This window comes from Sturnus vulgaris, chromosome 13 (genome assembly GCF_052056855.1).
Source record: "Sturnus vulgaris isolate bStuVul1 chromosome 13, bStuVul1.hap1, whole genome shotgun sequence".
In the NCBI taxonomy this organism is placed as follows: Eukaryota; Metazoa; Chordata; class Aves; order Passeriformes; family Sturnidae; genus Sturnus; species Sturnus vulgaris.
In genome coordinates, this window is record NC_142255.1 from 5,994,506 (window position 1) to 6,011,577 (window position 17,072).

A 17,072-nucleotide genomic window follows, 5' to 3' on the forward strand; every position below is an offset into this window, starting at 1 on the left:
GCCCCAAAGCACAGAATGCAGTGACCAAGCTGACTCCAGGCTCCCTGCACAGGATCTGTCCTGGAAGCTCCCCAGTTTCCTCCACCTTGTCCCATGCAGCCCTTTTGCTGCACATCACCAGCACCATCTGCTTCCACTGCCACCATACCACGAACAAATCTAGTTCTACTACACTAGAGTTGAATTCAAGCATTCATCATTCACACAGGAGAGAGAAAAATTAAATAAAAAGAACAAGGCAAAAATTCTCAATTTTAATTCTACCATAAAGAAGAAAGAAAAAATCCTATGCAATATTTCTCTGACTGCTTCCTTTTGTTTAAATTACTTTTAAGGCACGATTGATTCTTTTTTTGATGGAAATAATAAATGCAATCAGAAATTCAGGCTAACGAAACACATACTCCAGAAACATCACAATTATGTTTAAAAGGCATCTGCCTGTTTAAACTACAATGCCAGCAGGACAAGTATAGGACATGGATCTCACACTATTGTAAACCAAACTAAGTTTGCAGTCAGAAAAACAATCTTAGTATTACCAATAATGCAACTGACTTAAAAGGTGCCCTTATCATGCAGGAAGGGGGAAAAAAACCCCAAAAAACACCACCACTGGTCATTCTAAAGGAGAAACTATGTCAGTAACTCTCAACCACTGGCTCTTTGCTATTCCTTACACACCTTCCCAAGACAGACATTTACTGACTGCAAATAAACACAACAAGTAAGAAAACCTTTTATGTTAACATTGGTATTCAAACTATTTAAACAACAGATCCCCTCATTTGAAACTCAGCACTTTCCTGGGCAGTTCTAGGGTGGATTTACTATTGAACCACCAACAATAAAAAACCCACAATAAACTACATGAGCATTGTAAAAAATAACCCCACAGAGTGCTTCTACAGCACTGTATTCTGATTCAGATGAAACATGTTCTTCATTCAAGCCATCAGCATTGTTTCTGTAAACCTGTACACCTTTCTTGTGCTTCCTAGCTAAATGCACCCTGCTTTAGGAATATTAATCCAGCCTACATCACCCATAGAGAGCAAAACCCAATCAAAATGCAAGTGCATTGAGTTTTCTCATATGGGATTACACTCCAGGAATTTCCATTCTTACATAGCTGGGTTATTAACTGAGAGGTTTATCCTGTATGCAATGACCAATAACTTTCCACAATTTCAATTCTGAAGGAAACACAAGTTCTTTTGTCAGAAAGCCATACCTTTAAGCTTGGCTTCAAGATCTTAATACCCACTGAAAAAATGATTTCAGGAGTCCAGGTTTACAGGGAAATCCAGTACCCCTGTCACCTAACTGAGAAACTAATTCATGTGAAGGCATTCATGGGCAAAGGAGCATTTATTCCAAATAATATGTAGGAACAATGCTGGGTCAAGGGATGTGACAAAATTTTTAAACAAGCGTCCTGTGATGAGAGGGTTAACATGATCCAGCCTTCTCCCAGATTTAATTCTGGGGAAGCCAGTCATCCAAAATGAGCATGAATTACGTATCTATTACAAATCTTGGAATTTGTTCAGATAAACAATAATTGGCAGAATTAGCCCCAGGTACTATCCTGATTCCAAGCAAATTACAGCTAACTAATTAATTGATACCACATTGTCAAGTAGCACCTCAAAGTTACTTCTAGAGCGTTACAGCTACAGTCATTCCAATTGTTACTTTCTATTAAAACAAGTAAGTCTTTAGATTACATAATTATATAATTACCTATTATATTTTCAATGAAGCTGAAAGCATCTGTGTGTATATATTATTTGCTTTAATTTTTTTAATTATTTTTTTTTTTTACTTTTAAATAAGTTTTTATATACCTTTTTATAGCAACATGTGCCAGGTCAGTTCTTTGTTAAAGTCATGTTGCCACTGCTGTAATTTAAGTAATAGAAAAACTGACATCATTGTTCCAATTTCACAATCTGTCCTGTTTCATTATGCTACTGCTTCTGGTTATAATTTAAGATTATTATTCCTTTTAATTAACTTGAAAAATGGAGCAGTGTCTCTTTAGCCACAAGTTACTTCTTAGTAATTTTTGTGTTATTGAATTCATACTGAAAATAGCTAAGTCATTAATGCTGCTGCAAGAGCCCCATGGCTGTCTAAAGAAAGAGACCCAAGAAGGTTTGCAGGAAAGGGCAGTGGATGTTATTTCAGCCCAACAAAGTCGCCTCCCAGAGCCCGGTCCAAACGCTCGACCATATGTTCTGAAAAGTGTATTAACAAGTCTCCAAGCACCTTGCTCATTCTATCTCCCATCTGGATACATCCTAAGAAACAGTCACCAGCCCAGAGTGTAAATAGCTGGAACAGGTCCATTTCATGTTTACAAGAAAATTTTTAAGCTGGATACAGAGAAGGGGGCCATCTGTTAAAGTGATTGCTGACCCAGTGGGGCAGAGGGGAAGACATTGTAGCTGGACCCCATTCAAACTAGGCAAGGAACTGCCCACACAGTCCCAAAGGACCACAAGTTGAAAACTAATTACTGCCTTTTTAGGAGGGGTGGGGGAATATCTTATAATTAAGTTCCTAAGAAGAAGTCGAACGTAAAAGGCCAATGTGAGGAAGACAGAAGGCTGCTCTGCAGTGCAGTACGTACTGGGAAAAGCCTTGGGAACTACAAATCAAACTGCCGACTTTTGCTCAGTTTCTATTTTCAGCATATCAGTACTTTATACACATGGGGGTGGGGAGACAAAAAGGCCATCAGAGCTGTACCAAGTTCTGTTGTTGCTTCCTCGGCTATGGGAAGTTAACCATACACTTTATGATGAGTTATATAGGCCAAAAAGGTCACGTTTGCCCACTTCTCCTAAGAACATGAACTTTTCCAACATAACACTCCCTACTGCTATCATCTTACTGAATTTAGGCTACCCTCCCCCATCACAAAAGGGAAGAACATCTGTTTATAATGGATTAGGAAACAAGAATCCTATTAGAGATTACCAAATACTCTTGAGAAAATAAATAATTTTTTAATGTACAGTCAATATTTAAATTTTCAGCATCAACAGTACAAGGGTCTAAATAAATCCTGACGTGCAAACGCAGGAAAGACCTCTAAAGAACTACTGAAGGTCCTACAGAGTTAGGAATAGTAAACGTAAGCCAAGTGCCCAGTCCTGAACACACTGGGGCAGTTCTCCAACCTCGCAGCAGCCCATCTACATAACTCAAACAGTCCACAGAGCATGGGGCTTCAGGAGCTGTTTAAGAGCACACTACAGCAGGAAAATCCCATGGATAACCAAGCAAACAGCATTGTCCCTGGACAAGTCACCACACTTGTGGCCTCAGCAGCACTTGTTACTCTGCAGCCTCCAAGGGATCCACGTTGGACCTTAAATATTAAGCTGAATGTGTCCCTCCATTTTCTCAGATCCTTCACTCAAGCACGTCACAGCCCCTTGAAATAAGAGCACCCCTACTATTTCTGACTGTACAGCGCATATTTGAATAATCTGTCCCTAAAATAGCATAATTATAAGACAAGACAGTGTTTTCATTTCAGGACTTTTTGGACTCAGCATAAATACACTGCACAGAATCATGGAATTCATTTTAAGACTTCCCTACGGCTGTTTGCTTAATCAGTACATTCAGTGAAGAAGTCATTAGTAATATATTTGCCTAAGAAAATACTGGGCATAGTTTGATATTAATATCTGTTGTATTTATATCATGATAACACAGAAATATTTGTGGGGATATAAAGGACAAAGGTCTTTCTTAACCCATAACAAAACCAATGAAAGCATTTGTTTCAAATACTATCCCTTAATTCAAACTGACACTTAAGAGTTTGACAATGTTACAAACCAAATATTGGGACTATTAACTTTGAAACTGACACGTACATGGCTTTACTCCCCCCATACCGTGACTAATCAGATTTTCCCCCATCACTCCAACGTGTACACGAGACATGGCCTTTCCACTGGGTATCGAGGACAGGAGAAGAAATCAGAAAGAAGGATCCTATTTCACACTGAAAGCTTATTGGCAAAAAAGAGGGGTGAACACTTCAGTCCTTGGTGAGAACTTCAACACAAAGCTTTTGGATTAATGCTTTGACCTGAGATAGACAATACTTGTGCACAGCATTTCAAGTAATAAACCCAACATATTTAGCACAATTCAGAGCCCAAGTAGTCAACTAGTTGCAGTTCTGTTTCCAACTCAGTAACTTATGCTGAGTAGTTAAAAACCAAGTATTTTCACAAGTACACAGAAGGCTTTGACAACAATGGTACATTGCAGTGCCAACACAGACACATAGTCAAGCTCAATAACCACTCGACTTCAAGCACAAATCAAAATACTATGTTTTGAGCTTTTTTTTTTCAGCACAGATAGAAGCCCAGTAACTATTATCATAGAACCTAAGAAGTAGCACAATGTGCATGTCAGAATACCTATGATGTACAATAACCCATTTCTACATGTTTTTCTTGACACAAAGATTAGCTAGCTGGTTGCTGATAAGGTCTTACTGATTTTCCACTCTATAAAGGTGGAGCCAGTTGCCAGGCACCGTCAGATTTCAAGCTCTGTTTACATTACAGTAATCTTCACGCTGCACGTTGAACCAGAAGCAAACTCCAGAATACACTTCATAATGACCTGCAGAACATGGAGCTGGCAGCTCTTCTCACCTTGCAGCCAAAGTCATACTGAAAAACACAGCTGAAATATCATCTGGTAGTTGAAGTTGCTGATAGTACTAACTGGAACAACGAATTCAAGAAAATCCAAGCCTCAAATGCAAGTTACTCATATAAGCTATTCTTTGAAAAATACCAACCAGAACATTAAAATTAGTATTTCCTAAGGTCCATATACAACTTACAGAAACACTAGGAAAATTAAATGTACTTATTCTTTGTATACTGCAGTATATTTGTATATAAGTGCTTTCTACGCGTTTATTTCTTAGTTGTAACAGTTGAAGAATCTCACAAACAACCAAAGAACTGATCTAACTGTACAGTGCCCATATACAGACTTATACGGGAAAAATAAAACACTGCTCCAAACTTAGCTATCTCACAGACTGAATTAAAAACCACTTTAGAAACATTTGCACACATATGTCCTACAAGAAACAAACCCATTGGTGTTTCCAAGTAAGATTCTGGATACAATGCTAACCCCACACTTATGAATACCACAGGTCACGGCCTCCAAAACAGAAAACCAAGGAGTCCTTGCAATCAGCATGTCTTGAGCCATTGACACAGTCATGTTCTCAGCTCCTGATTCAAAGGGTAGTTAATAGATACATGCCTGGAGCTAGAAAGCCAGTTATAATAACCAAAACTTCAATTAGTTACATGACTGAGGAGAAAGACTGAAATACTCTTCATGAATGTATTTAAATATCAAGAACTCAGGTTCAGCATTCAAAAAGGCTCAGGGATTCAATAAGTTCAGCCCCCACATTTACAGTTTAAAAGCTTTTTGGAGTGATTTTTTTTTGTTTGGTTGGTTTTTTTACTATATGGACAATATTTGAATCTCCAACTTACAGGCAGAAAGAAAGTTTACATCCCATTACTAAGACCCTGATACAGTCATTCCCAAAGCATCCATTAGTACTGTTTAAAAAGACATCAGAAGAGATTAGGCCCCTTAGACTTTGCAGTAACAGCCACAACCAGATTAAACTTCCAGCAAGTCGTCATTTCTCCACTATTTTCTACTGCGGATTACCAACAGCTACAACACACACATAACACCTCAATAAAATCACATTATTTTACAGCATAGCAGGGGAAAAGGTTAAGTAATCAAAACTGAAGGGCAGTGAAACTGTTTAAGACTGTTGATAGTAGGGCATAACACAATCAATCACAGCAGCCAAGATTATCTCTCATACAAATAAGAATTATTCAGTTAACCAAAAATAATTTTTTTCTTTTTTAGGTTTTGTCTGGTCAAGTGTGCCAAGCAAACTGTGGATATGGACACAAAAGCATATTAAGTAAATGTTAAGAGAAAACCATTTACAGAGGCTTTTTCAATGCATTACAACCCCAAAAATGAGACACCAGATACCATATCCAAAGGGGTAACTAAAGGAAACAAGATCTGGAATGTGAACACAGAAATCCCCCAATATGCTAATATTTCCAAAATACTTTTTAATCTCCTTGTCTAGAACTATTGAAACTACATGGAGAGCAGGAACTAATGGCTGAAATACAATTAACATTATCCATAGACTGAAAGGACCTCATTTCATTTTGAAAATGAAAGTCATATGAACTGTATGCATCGGATTCTGGTCTCTAAAGACATTTCTGTAATCAAGATAAAAAGGTAAGAAATAATTCTGATAAAAAGCTATCACAGGTTAAATATTTACAGTGACAGTCATAGGACTTAAAAAATGAGGTTTTTTTCCCCGAGAAAGATTTGCTGTTTTAATTGTATGACTTCCATAAATCTGAAAGCCTCCCAGTGAAGAGTTAAACCCCAGTGAGACTATATTTTGCAACATTCTTATATTAACACACCTTTCAGTATAATTAGTTTGGCTGATACTGTATGCATGTATGCAAGCTCCAAGGGCCAATGTGATGTGACCATGAGCAAAAGGAGTTTCAAATAACTGCTATGGCAAGATACAACTTCCAATTAACAAAGTCTGTACACCAGCCTACAGCCAAAACAGATACACTTTCTGAACACTTCTGCAACTTTAAATACACTTCCGTATTTAAAAATAGAAAAACACTTCAAGACAGTACATGCATGTGTGGAAGGCAATACTTGTCCGCAGCCTCACAAAATAGCTGTATTTAAAGAGTGTTTTGAACCAGAAATGAGATTTTTATACAAAAAAAAAAAAACGACAAAATCTGATGCAATTTCTCACAATCCCACACACAGCAGAATTCTAACACATTCATCTTCAACTCCTATTTGTTGTTAATGTAAATACATTTGAAAAGGGCTAAAAGGTACGTTTCATCTGTCTCCATAGCTAGGTGATACCAGAAGTGTGAAATTTTACCCAACAACAAACATTTATTGTTGAAATGCGTTTGTGTGTATGTTAAAATGTAATACAATACCTCCGGAAGCATACATAAAATGAGGCATGAAGCTCAATAGTCAACGTTAGCTTTTAAGTTTTTTAAATTCCATTCTGGAAGCTGAGGTTGCCTCGAACACACCTCGAAAGTAAGACCGGAGTTGGTAAAATCGCCAGCTAATAGTATCTTACAACTATAAGTTTGTTACTTAGTATCTCAAGTGCCGAAGTTTTTCGGTAGTAATACAGTAAGGTGTATATTTTACCTTAGCCTGTAGAACACCACTTCTGAGTAAGTGCATACCAGCAAGTGACATCAGACCGAAACCACATAGTTTCACTCGAAAGCAGCCACCACTAAGCCGAGCTCCGGTAACACAGCTAACACACGACGGGAACTCGTAGCGCTGAGAAGCCGGAGCAACTGCTCAGGCGCCACAAGCTAAAAATTAGTTCGAAATTCAAATCCGAACTAGTTTCAAAGCAAACCTTTAATTTTACACGAAGGAGAAATAACCTGTTGAGCGTTCCTAACTCCACCTCTCCCCCCCGGGCCGCTCGGCATTACTCACGGCCGCGCAGTGCCGGGGGAGGTCAGAGTACACACCCCGCGACGTGCACCTGCACCGGCAACACCTACGATCAGGTGAAGGACCGGCACAAGTTTCTGACGGATTACTGCCGCCCCAAAGCTGTTTACCGTATGTCAGCAACAATCATCCCCAACTGATTCAGCGGCCACAGAAAAAATCCTGCAGTACTGGACTCTCCCGGTTGAATCTTTCCTAATTGCTAGCCGGCTCCAGCCTGGAACAAAAGGGCACGGCCAGCGCACCGGCGGGAGCGCGGGGGCTTCTCCCGGGGGCAGGGCCCGCCTGCCGCGGCCGTCCCACCGCCGGGGCCCGCACGTCCAACAGGTGGGGGCCGGGCGGGGACCGCGGCGGCCGGCGGGGCAGCGGCCCGGGCCGGGGGGTGCGGCCACCTGCGCGCCCCTCCCGGCAGGCAGGGGGGGAGGGAAGCTCTGCGGAGAAGGCGGCCGGGAGGCTCCGGCCCGCCTCGCCCCCCTTCTCGGTCCGCGCTAGCCCGCGCCTTCGGGACTGGCGGGGGTAAAGCCGCGGCCACCGCGGTGCGAGCTCGGCGGGGCAATGGGAAAGCCGCGCCGGGGGTACCGCAGGATCGGAGCGGGCAGGGAACGCGGCCGCCCCGGGCCCGAGTCTTACCTTCGTGGAAGCCGCCGCAGTCCTGGCAGACATTTTGTTTCCTTCTCTCCCCCGGAGCCGGGCGAGCGTGTGCGCGCCTGCAACTCCTCAGGCCGGGGGAGAGAAACTCAGCGCCGCCGCCCGCGCCTCACGCAGCCGCCCGAATAAACATCCCAGGGCGCGGGGGGGAGGAGGAAGAGGAGGACGGCAGGGAAGGGGCGGGGACGGGGGAGGAGGGAGAGAGGAAGAAAGAGGAAGGGGAGCAGAGGCTCAAGTTTGGTAAAAGTGTGGTCTCTCTCCCGCGGTGCCTGGCGCGCCGGGACCGGGTTCCGCCGCCGGGCGCGGAGCGCGGGAGCGGCCGCGCTGCCCCCGGGCCCGCCCGCTCAGCGGCCGCGCCGCCCGCCCGCCTCGTGCCTCTCCCCCCGCGCAGCCACCGACATGTCCGACTGCCGGCACGGCCCATCCCGCCGCGGGGGGACTGCCCGCCCCGCCGTCGCTTGCCCCCGCTTTGCCGCAGGAGCCGGACCCCAGGACGGCGGCGGAGCGGCGGCGGCGCAGCGGCCGGTCCCGGCCCCGCGGGCTCTGCGGGGCGCGGCGCGGTGAGCTGCCGCCCGCGGGGCTCGCTCCCCGCCGGATTCCCCCGCGCCATGGTCGTGGCGGCGGGGGCCGAGCGCGGCCGGGCCGGCGCAGCCTATGGGAGCGCGGGGGGCGTTTGAACGCGGGCAGCGGAGCAGGCCGGGACCGGCACCGGGACCGCCCCGAGCGCTGCCGGGGGCTGCGGGACGGGCCGGCTGCGGGCGCTCGGCAGGGCCCGGGGCTGCGCTCTCCGCCCCGCGCCGTCCTGCAGCGCTCACGGCGAAGGAATTCTCGCCCCCCTGGAGCCGGCAACAGAACTGGGATGTTCATCAGTGCGGGCTCAAACCTGCTTTTGCGTTTGGCCATTGTTTGAAGGGGCGGGACGTTAGTTTTCGAGTTCCTTAATTGTACATTTTGTTCCTGAGATAAAAGCAATAAAAACACAAAAAGAAAACAACTTAGGAGATTTGCTTTGCTTTAAGGTGGTGACTGCATAGCCTTAGCATTTCCTATAGCACGATGAACTGCTGCCTGTAGCTTTGAAAAATAAACTTTTCCCAGTATTTTAGACAAAGAGTTTTTAGTGTCCTTTACAAAGTAAGTATTTACTTAAGCACTAAGAGAAATACTGCAATTTTTTTCCTTTTAAAAGGAAAGGCTTTTAAAGATGTTATTTTACTTTTGGGCGTTGGATGCCCAACCCATGCACGATGAGGCCGTCTGAAAATGTAGCTGGAGATCTGACTTTCGAGATGGCTCATACCACACAAAGCTGAGCACACTACCAGATTTTGTAGGGCCAAGTCATAAGTTAACCAAACGATTTCCAGAAGCATCATCCATTGAAGTGCTTCAAACCGCAGTGAAAAGATGGCACACCCTGTTTAGTAGCCACATCACTATGGTCCACAGTAATGACGTTGATTAATTTACTCTTTAGAATTAGATAAGAACCAAAGTGGCATGACTAATCGGGTACATAGGGTTCCAGTCAAAGGAAAATAGGTGAGAAAAATCCCAAACCAAAATGCGAGTACTTTTGCACTCACTTTGCAAACATTTAATGAGATATACACGACAGTAAAAGCCATGGTATCAGGACCACGATTTTCTTGCATTTGTGCTATTCATGTGCTACCAGATGCTTTTGTGCTCCATGCAATCTCCAGAAGTACTTAAATTCTTAAAAAGAGGCAATAATTCAACGATCCAAATCACTCTTCCACCAAGAAACGCCCTACCCAAAGCTACTGTGTGAGTTTTACGTTTGTTCTCTTTTGAAAATAAACAAATTCATATTCCAGGAAATAGCTGAAGCAAATTCCCAATGCAGCAGTCCGAAATCAGGGGAAGGGCCAACTCCTCCAGCAAGGCGCGGGGAGCGCGGCACCGCAGGGACCACCGGGACCTGTCCGTAGGACACACCGGGACAGCCTCCCAGCTCCAGGCACCTCTGCCAGCACCGTCCCCGTTGTGCCCGGGCACCCATCTCCGCCTTTGCTTTGCCGCGGAGCCCCGGGCGCTGTGCCGAGCTCCGGAGGGGCCCGGCTCCATGGGAGCTCTCCCGTGCTGCAGCCTGGCCCCCTGCCAGAGCCCCTCCGCCGGCGCCTTCCATGAAAACACTACGGCACATTTTTTATTTGGTAATCGCTACATGTAACTAAGCCTCCGATTATTTTTTTTTAAACTCTATCTACACATGCAGAAGGCGGAATGTGACGTTTTATATGCCCACATGCTTCACTGCCAGAGTATTCACCAGAGCAGGCAGGAAGGAAAAGGCTGAGATCACAACAGGAAGGAGGGGGAAGATTTCAAGGTGTGGAGACGCATGAAAAGAAACTCAGGGGAGGATGACCTGATAAACTGTCGGGTAAAATAATCCCTCCCTTTCATCTTTCTCTCCTTGAATCGTTCTGAGGAGGGTGGACAAGACCTACAGGCTGGGGAGGAGGACAGGCTGCGAACAAAGAGTAAAGATGATGAACCAAGATGAGTTGAGGGAATGAAAGAGGACTGAAGGCATGCAAACAGAGCTGGAGATGGATTCCCTAAAATGAGGGAGAAGGACCATGGGAAAGAAAAGCAGTTATTAAAGTGTTGGGCATAAAGGTGAAAGAAAAATATTAAGTGAAGAAAGTTCCAGCAAAGATGGAGGTGCCATTTTTGTATCATCTTATATTGGATGAGAAAATACTATCAGTTCATACACTGAATTTAACATGTAGGGAGACCATTTAACAGGGAAGAACTTCTGCTAGGGGTTTAAACCAGCAGGATATGCATAACTCTTTTGGCCCACAGAGACTAAGAAACAACTTTCCTTCCTTTCCTTCCTTTCCTTCCTTCCTTCCTTTCCTTCCTTCCTTCCTTCCTTCCTTCCTTCCTTCCTTCCTTCCTTCCTTCCTTCCTTCCTTCCTTCCTTCCTTCCTTCCTTCCTTCCTTCCTTCCTTCCTTCCTTCCTTCCTTCCTTCCTTCCTTCCTTCCTTCCTTCCTTCCTTCCTTCCTTCCTTCCTTCCTTCCTTCCTTCCTTCCTTCCTTCCTTCCTTCCTTTCCTTCCTTTCCTTCCTTCCTTCCTTTCCTTCCTTCCTTCCTTCCTTCCTTCCTTCCTTCCTTCCTTCCTTCCTTCCTTCCTTCCTTCCTTCCTTCCTTCCTTCCTTCCTTCCTTCCTTCCTTCCTTCCTTCCTTCCTTCCTTCCTTCCTTCCTTCCTTCCTTCCTTCCTTCCTTCCTTCCTTCCTTCCTTCCTTCCTTCTCTTTCCATCTGACAGTTATTTAAATCTTCATCTCTACTCTTGATACAAATTAGAGGAGCCAGAAACGCCATCTTATTCTATTAGCAATGGTAAAATGCATCTATTTTTCGGTAGATACAAATTATTTTTAATGAATGGTTTTGCTTGTTTTTATACAAAGCAACAGCAGAATCATGTTGCTGTCCTTTGAAATTCTTCCTTCAGGAGAAAATTGCTCACAAGCAAATCTACCATCAACAGTATGGAAAATGCCAAATCAAATGTTGGTCAAGTCAACATAGAATTATTATCTTAAGTGCAAGTAACTTTGAATTTTATAGTCCTATTTAACCTTGGGTGGGTTTTTAATTTTTTAAATAAATATTACAAAATTAATGTCTGAAAGTGCAAGTTATATATTCTTAAGACTGATAGGATTCCAATGCATTCACGTGTTCCCTTTAAAAATCTTTAAGGAAACAGCAGATGTCTATATATTTATATACATATATTGATATATAGCAAGAGAGATGTATGTGTTAGTGTTTAGGTATATATATATGCCTTAAATACATAGTACATTCAGTCAGATACAGTTATATAGCAAGTCCCATCTGTTACCTAAGGGATCAGAATTTTAGAGCATATTCCTGATTCTACCCTTACAGGTACTAAGAACAGTATCATCTTTAACCCCTATCTTTAGATAGAAAATAGTCTTACAAGTCAAGGGCTGAAGAAAAGCAAGTGCTTTACTCATCCTTTAAATAAGTGCTGCCAAGAGATGTCTAAAAAAAGTACTATTATATTTTTCTGGTAGGAAACCTAAAAATAAAACTATTATTTAATAAGTTCAAACCATAACCTTACATTGATTCAAAGGACACAGAAGGACAGTCAGATGTGTGAATTCTTATTTCTGAGGGCATGGGTATCTGTTACACCACAAGAACAGGAAGTCTATTCTCTACTTTGTGTTGACTTAACTTTTTAAGAAATGTTTTGACCACTTAAAGATGGGGAAGAAGGAAACTGCAGAACCGCAGCCACTACAGAGACAACTTCCTGTGGGTTTTGTGGTGTGTGTGGCTCAGAAGGAGAACAATTCGTGTAAGATCTTTCAGAGATAGTTTTGCTGCCCTATGAGGCAGTCTTGGGATGCTTAGCTATAAATAAGCCAATATATTATCAATTATGTGATAATATAATGCAGTTTAGTTTATATTGTATGGTCTGTATTTGTTGTGGCCACATGATTTCAGCATTTCAGGAACACGGAGAAAAGGGGAAGAGAAAATTAAAGTTCACCATATAAACCACAAGAGAAGAAAGTATCTGTTTCTACCTCAAGATGTAAAAAAAGTGGTTTACAGAAAGCTGTGGGAAATCCATGTCCTTAAAATTATACAGAACTTCAGTGTCTTGATGAATCAAGTCCCTAAGGAAAAAATTAATGTAGTGATAATGCTTACTAATGATTCTTATCTTCCTCCCACTTCCACACAGTTAAAACTTGGTTCCTGTACCTACTGACTCTTTAAAGGACTGAATACCACTGCAGTGCCTCTTCTGAAAACACTGCAGACAATTGCTCAATATACAGGGAATAGAATCTTCCAGTAATTCACTGCCTCTCACATACTGAAACTGTTAGACAAAATCTCAAAATCTGTACTTCACCTCTCATTAAGAGGTTAAAGCACATACCTCAAGTACACTCCAGAGGCTGGACATGCTCAGAATGGGAATAAACCCAACATGTTCACACAGGTGGCCTGTCTTAACTCCTGCTATTTAAAATCATTGTTATTTCCTTTTTAACACCTTAAAAATAGTACCAGGTTTAATACAGTGCAAGGACATTTTTTCTGTTCAGCCTGAATATCACCTCAACTTGTAAGCAAATGGGAAATGTACAAATAGAAATAAAAGTAGGTTGCAGTGGCAATGCAACATTACTTTCAGCATTAAAATACTTAAAGAATGTATCACTGCAGAGCTGAAATCTAGTCTCTTCAGTTATCATTTTGGGATATCCTTATAAACAGAAACTCATCTCTATGATTTGGACTAGGTCTTGGAGAAACTTTGTCATCTGTATAATTGTGTAGTGACAAAATCTGAGACTACTCTTGAAAAAAATATTATCTGTGAGTTTTAGTCGTACTTCACAGCAGCAGAGCTAATTTATTACAGAAATTCATTACAGAAATGTTATGTAACTATTTCACTTCCCATCTCAGACGTTTTATGAACGGGACTGTAAACTTCAATGCACTGCAGCTGATCAAGGATGATTTTACAAAATGCTTCACTGCTAAGCAGCCACTGGATATCAAAATGTCAGATATTCAGAACTGTTCTACTTTCTCCAGGTTTATTTGGTAGAGAGGGGACTGTTAAAGTAATCAGACGGCTGTGATATTTCAGCAGGCACAAATTCAGTGCTGATGTGATTGCAGCCCCAGAAACAGCCACACTGCAGACAGCTCCACACAGGCTCCACCGATCTAGAATTCTTATTTCTCATGTTTAGCTTTTAGAGAGCATGACTAGCAGCTCAGCCTAAAAAGTGCTTGCCCAGACAACAAGCAACATGCACCAAAGATTAACTGCACAGACAACTTGAGAAAGTAAAAGTGAAGACTGAAGTGAAGACACAGGCTTGGTTACCTACAAACACTGAGTAATTTGTAAAGGCAGTCCAGGGCCAGATTGATTCATTTAATTACCTATCTGGCAAACAACTCTGTATTCAAACCCAGAAATTTTCCAGGAACCCTTGCACAAGATACAAAGTGATAAAACTTTGTTCTCTGAAACCCAAACAGAATCACCACTATAAGGATGATGGAAGATGGGGAGGACAGGAGGTTGCAGAGGTGTGGTGTTCTAAGCAAGATAGTTTTGAAAGGTGAGATCACTTCTACAGTTTCTTCAGCACAAATATCAGACTTGAAATGAGTATTACAGGAAATTATCATGACTCATTTTTGTTAATGAGAAGGGCATGCATACAGAAAATGAAAATATGTACTGAAAATTGTAACATTCAACACAAAAATATATAATGAAAATTGTTACACTGCTAAAAGTGTTTATAGAGAATGATGCAAAAGTGTGAGCTCATCTGCTTCTTAATTCTTCATACCAAAAAGACTTTATTGCATAATTGCAAAAAATGTAGAAACTTAGATTACTGAACTTTGTAACCTATAATCTATTTTTATTGCCACTCAGCTTTTGTCTTTCAGAACCACAAATTTATTTTTATCCTCTTGCCTTTCTTATTACAACTGGTACAAGACTCCATCTATTTTCTTAAAATTCACATGCACCAATCCATCGAGTCAAGGAACTAACAATGTGCTTAAAAGTAGGAACACCAGATTACACCCAGTTAATTCCAGTGTAATCTTTACCTTAGTTGGTAGCTCTGTCCCAGTGGCACCTGCTTTACAAGAGCAGCTTCAGGAAGGTTTAGTGGAGGTTAGTAAGGTGAGTAAGCTCCTGATGGTCACACCCATAGGGTTATGAACCCTTTCCATCTTGGCATTTGCTTTTGTTTCTACCTCCAAATATTAAAAACAAATTTTAAAAAAAAAAAAAGGCACTTAAAAAAGATCACTGTTTGTGTCACTGGAAGAAACTCAAGTTACCTTGTAGTTTGTATCCCTTGCAGGTTTCTTAACTGTATATGATTGGATGATTATATTATATAGTGGTGTCACCACTGGTCTGAGATGGTTTTGTTGGGGCTCCCTTCCAAAATCATTATCATTCTAGAATATATAAGGCTGAGACATGAGTGCATAAAATATTATTTTGTTATAAAACACTACAGCAGAACAGTTTTATGAGTTTTAACTGCATATTTCAATAATTTAGACTACATCCTCAAGGGATCTTATTTAAGACACGTTCATTGAGCACCACATACTTTCCATCTTAAAGAGTGTTCTTCAGTTACTTTCAGTCTGTGGCAACTAAGTAGACATCTGGTTATCTGTGATATTATATATTCTATTTTAGCTGCATCTGTAATCAATAGCAAAATTTAGTTCCCAGGGACAACACGTTTTGCAGTATGTCCTATTTCATCTGTAACTGTTACAGTTCGTTAATATTAGTATTTTTAATTACATAAATAAATGTTGCTACAAGTTTTTAAAATAAGTTTAAAAGTTTTCTGTGTATGTAACAGTTTCAACATGGCAATTTACACGGGAGGCTACTAGAACAGAAAGTGCTTAGTGTGGAAGGATATTGCATTATTTCCTGACCTGTTGTCAGGAAAGAAAAGCACGTCATGGGCTGGCTTTTAGGCTGTGGTGTGTCACAGCACACGAAATCAGGGGGTAACATTAACATGATGAAAGCCTCACATTCTGCTCATGTTACTTGGCCGCTTGTTTCTGCTCCGGCACCGTGTCACCCCCCCCATTGCTGCGCCGTGCTAAATCTGTATGGGGATACCTGAAGAGATACTGGTTTAAAAATTATCCTTGGAGCACAGAGGCAGGAATACGTAGCCAAAGATGGGGACTTTTTAAGCTGAATTTCCTGGCTATGTGTCTACACTCACATAGCATTTACCTACACTTCAATCAGAGATGACCTCAGCTGCAGATTTCAGAACCTGTGGGCAAAAGGCATCCTCTGCCTTACAGAGGTGGGGCTCCTGTACTTCATCTGAGACAGGAGGGCTTGCTTCACTCCTTGGATAATTGGATGGCATTTTTCCAGTAGTCCTGTATGATATGTCATCATGCATGTGCAAGAAATTCTTAGATGCTAATTTTTTAGTTTGGAGATTTATACAGTATTGGCTGTATAAAGGCACAGTGAAAACAGTTCCCACTGAATCACTCAGAACCTTCAAAAAGCATGCAGACATTTTACACTTGGTCCCATTAACTGCAACCTGTAATGCATTTTCAGTAAGGCACTTTTCAGAAAAAAAACTAGATATGATTTTAGTTCAAAATTTACAAAATCAAGCTTTGACCACAGACTAATACTGATTATGCCTAACACAGTAAACAAGAGGTTCAAAAAGATGTGAAGTACTACATGAGATTTTTTTATGAGTCATCACACTGACTATACTGATACAGAGTCCAAACTTCACTTATTTCTCTCAGTTGATTAGATTCAGTCCAGCTCTCTAGGCACTTATACTGCAAACAGATCTGTAAACTGATTTACATTTGCCAAAACAGAAGTTCTTCAGAAAAACTCCCATTTGGCATCTATCTCCAGGACTGTCAGGGCTCAGCTCTGTTCTGCTAAAACTGGTTATGCATTACCCAGGAAGCATTAGTATTTGGTAAGACAGATACATATTACTACAGATATATCTTTACTCAAATTCCAAATTTAAATCTAAGAAATACACAGTCAGAAATTCTCCTGACTGCCTCAGTACCATCCCTTTAGTACAGGACCACACATTCCACCACCTGTATTATAGTGAAGCCCAG

At 41.9% G+C, this 17,072-nt stretch overlaps 1 protein-coding gene across 10 annotated transcripts in view; it reads right to left on the reverse strand.

Annotated features, from left to right (window-relative positions):
* The window catches only part of TJP1 (tight junction protein 1), a 158,757-nt gene that overhangs the window by 60,032 nt on the left and 81,653 nt on the right, over positions 1-17,072 (reverse strand). The window contains exon 1 of one of the 10 annotated variants that reach the window (XM_088172461.1): positions 8,302-8,429. The exons of the other annotated variants lie outside the window; for them this stretch is intronic. Coding sequence (XP_088028587.1) covers positions 8,302-8,334 — 33 coding nt within the window. The 5' untranslated portion in view covers positions 8,335-8,429. Of the gene's footprint in view, positions 1-8,301; positions 8,430-17,072 lie in introns of those variants that run through there. 10 annotated transcript variants of the gene reach the window in all.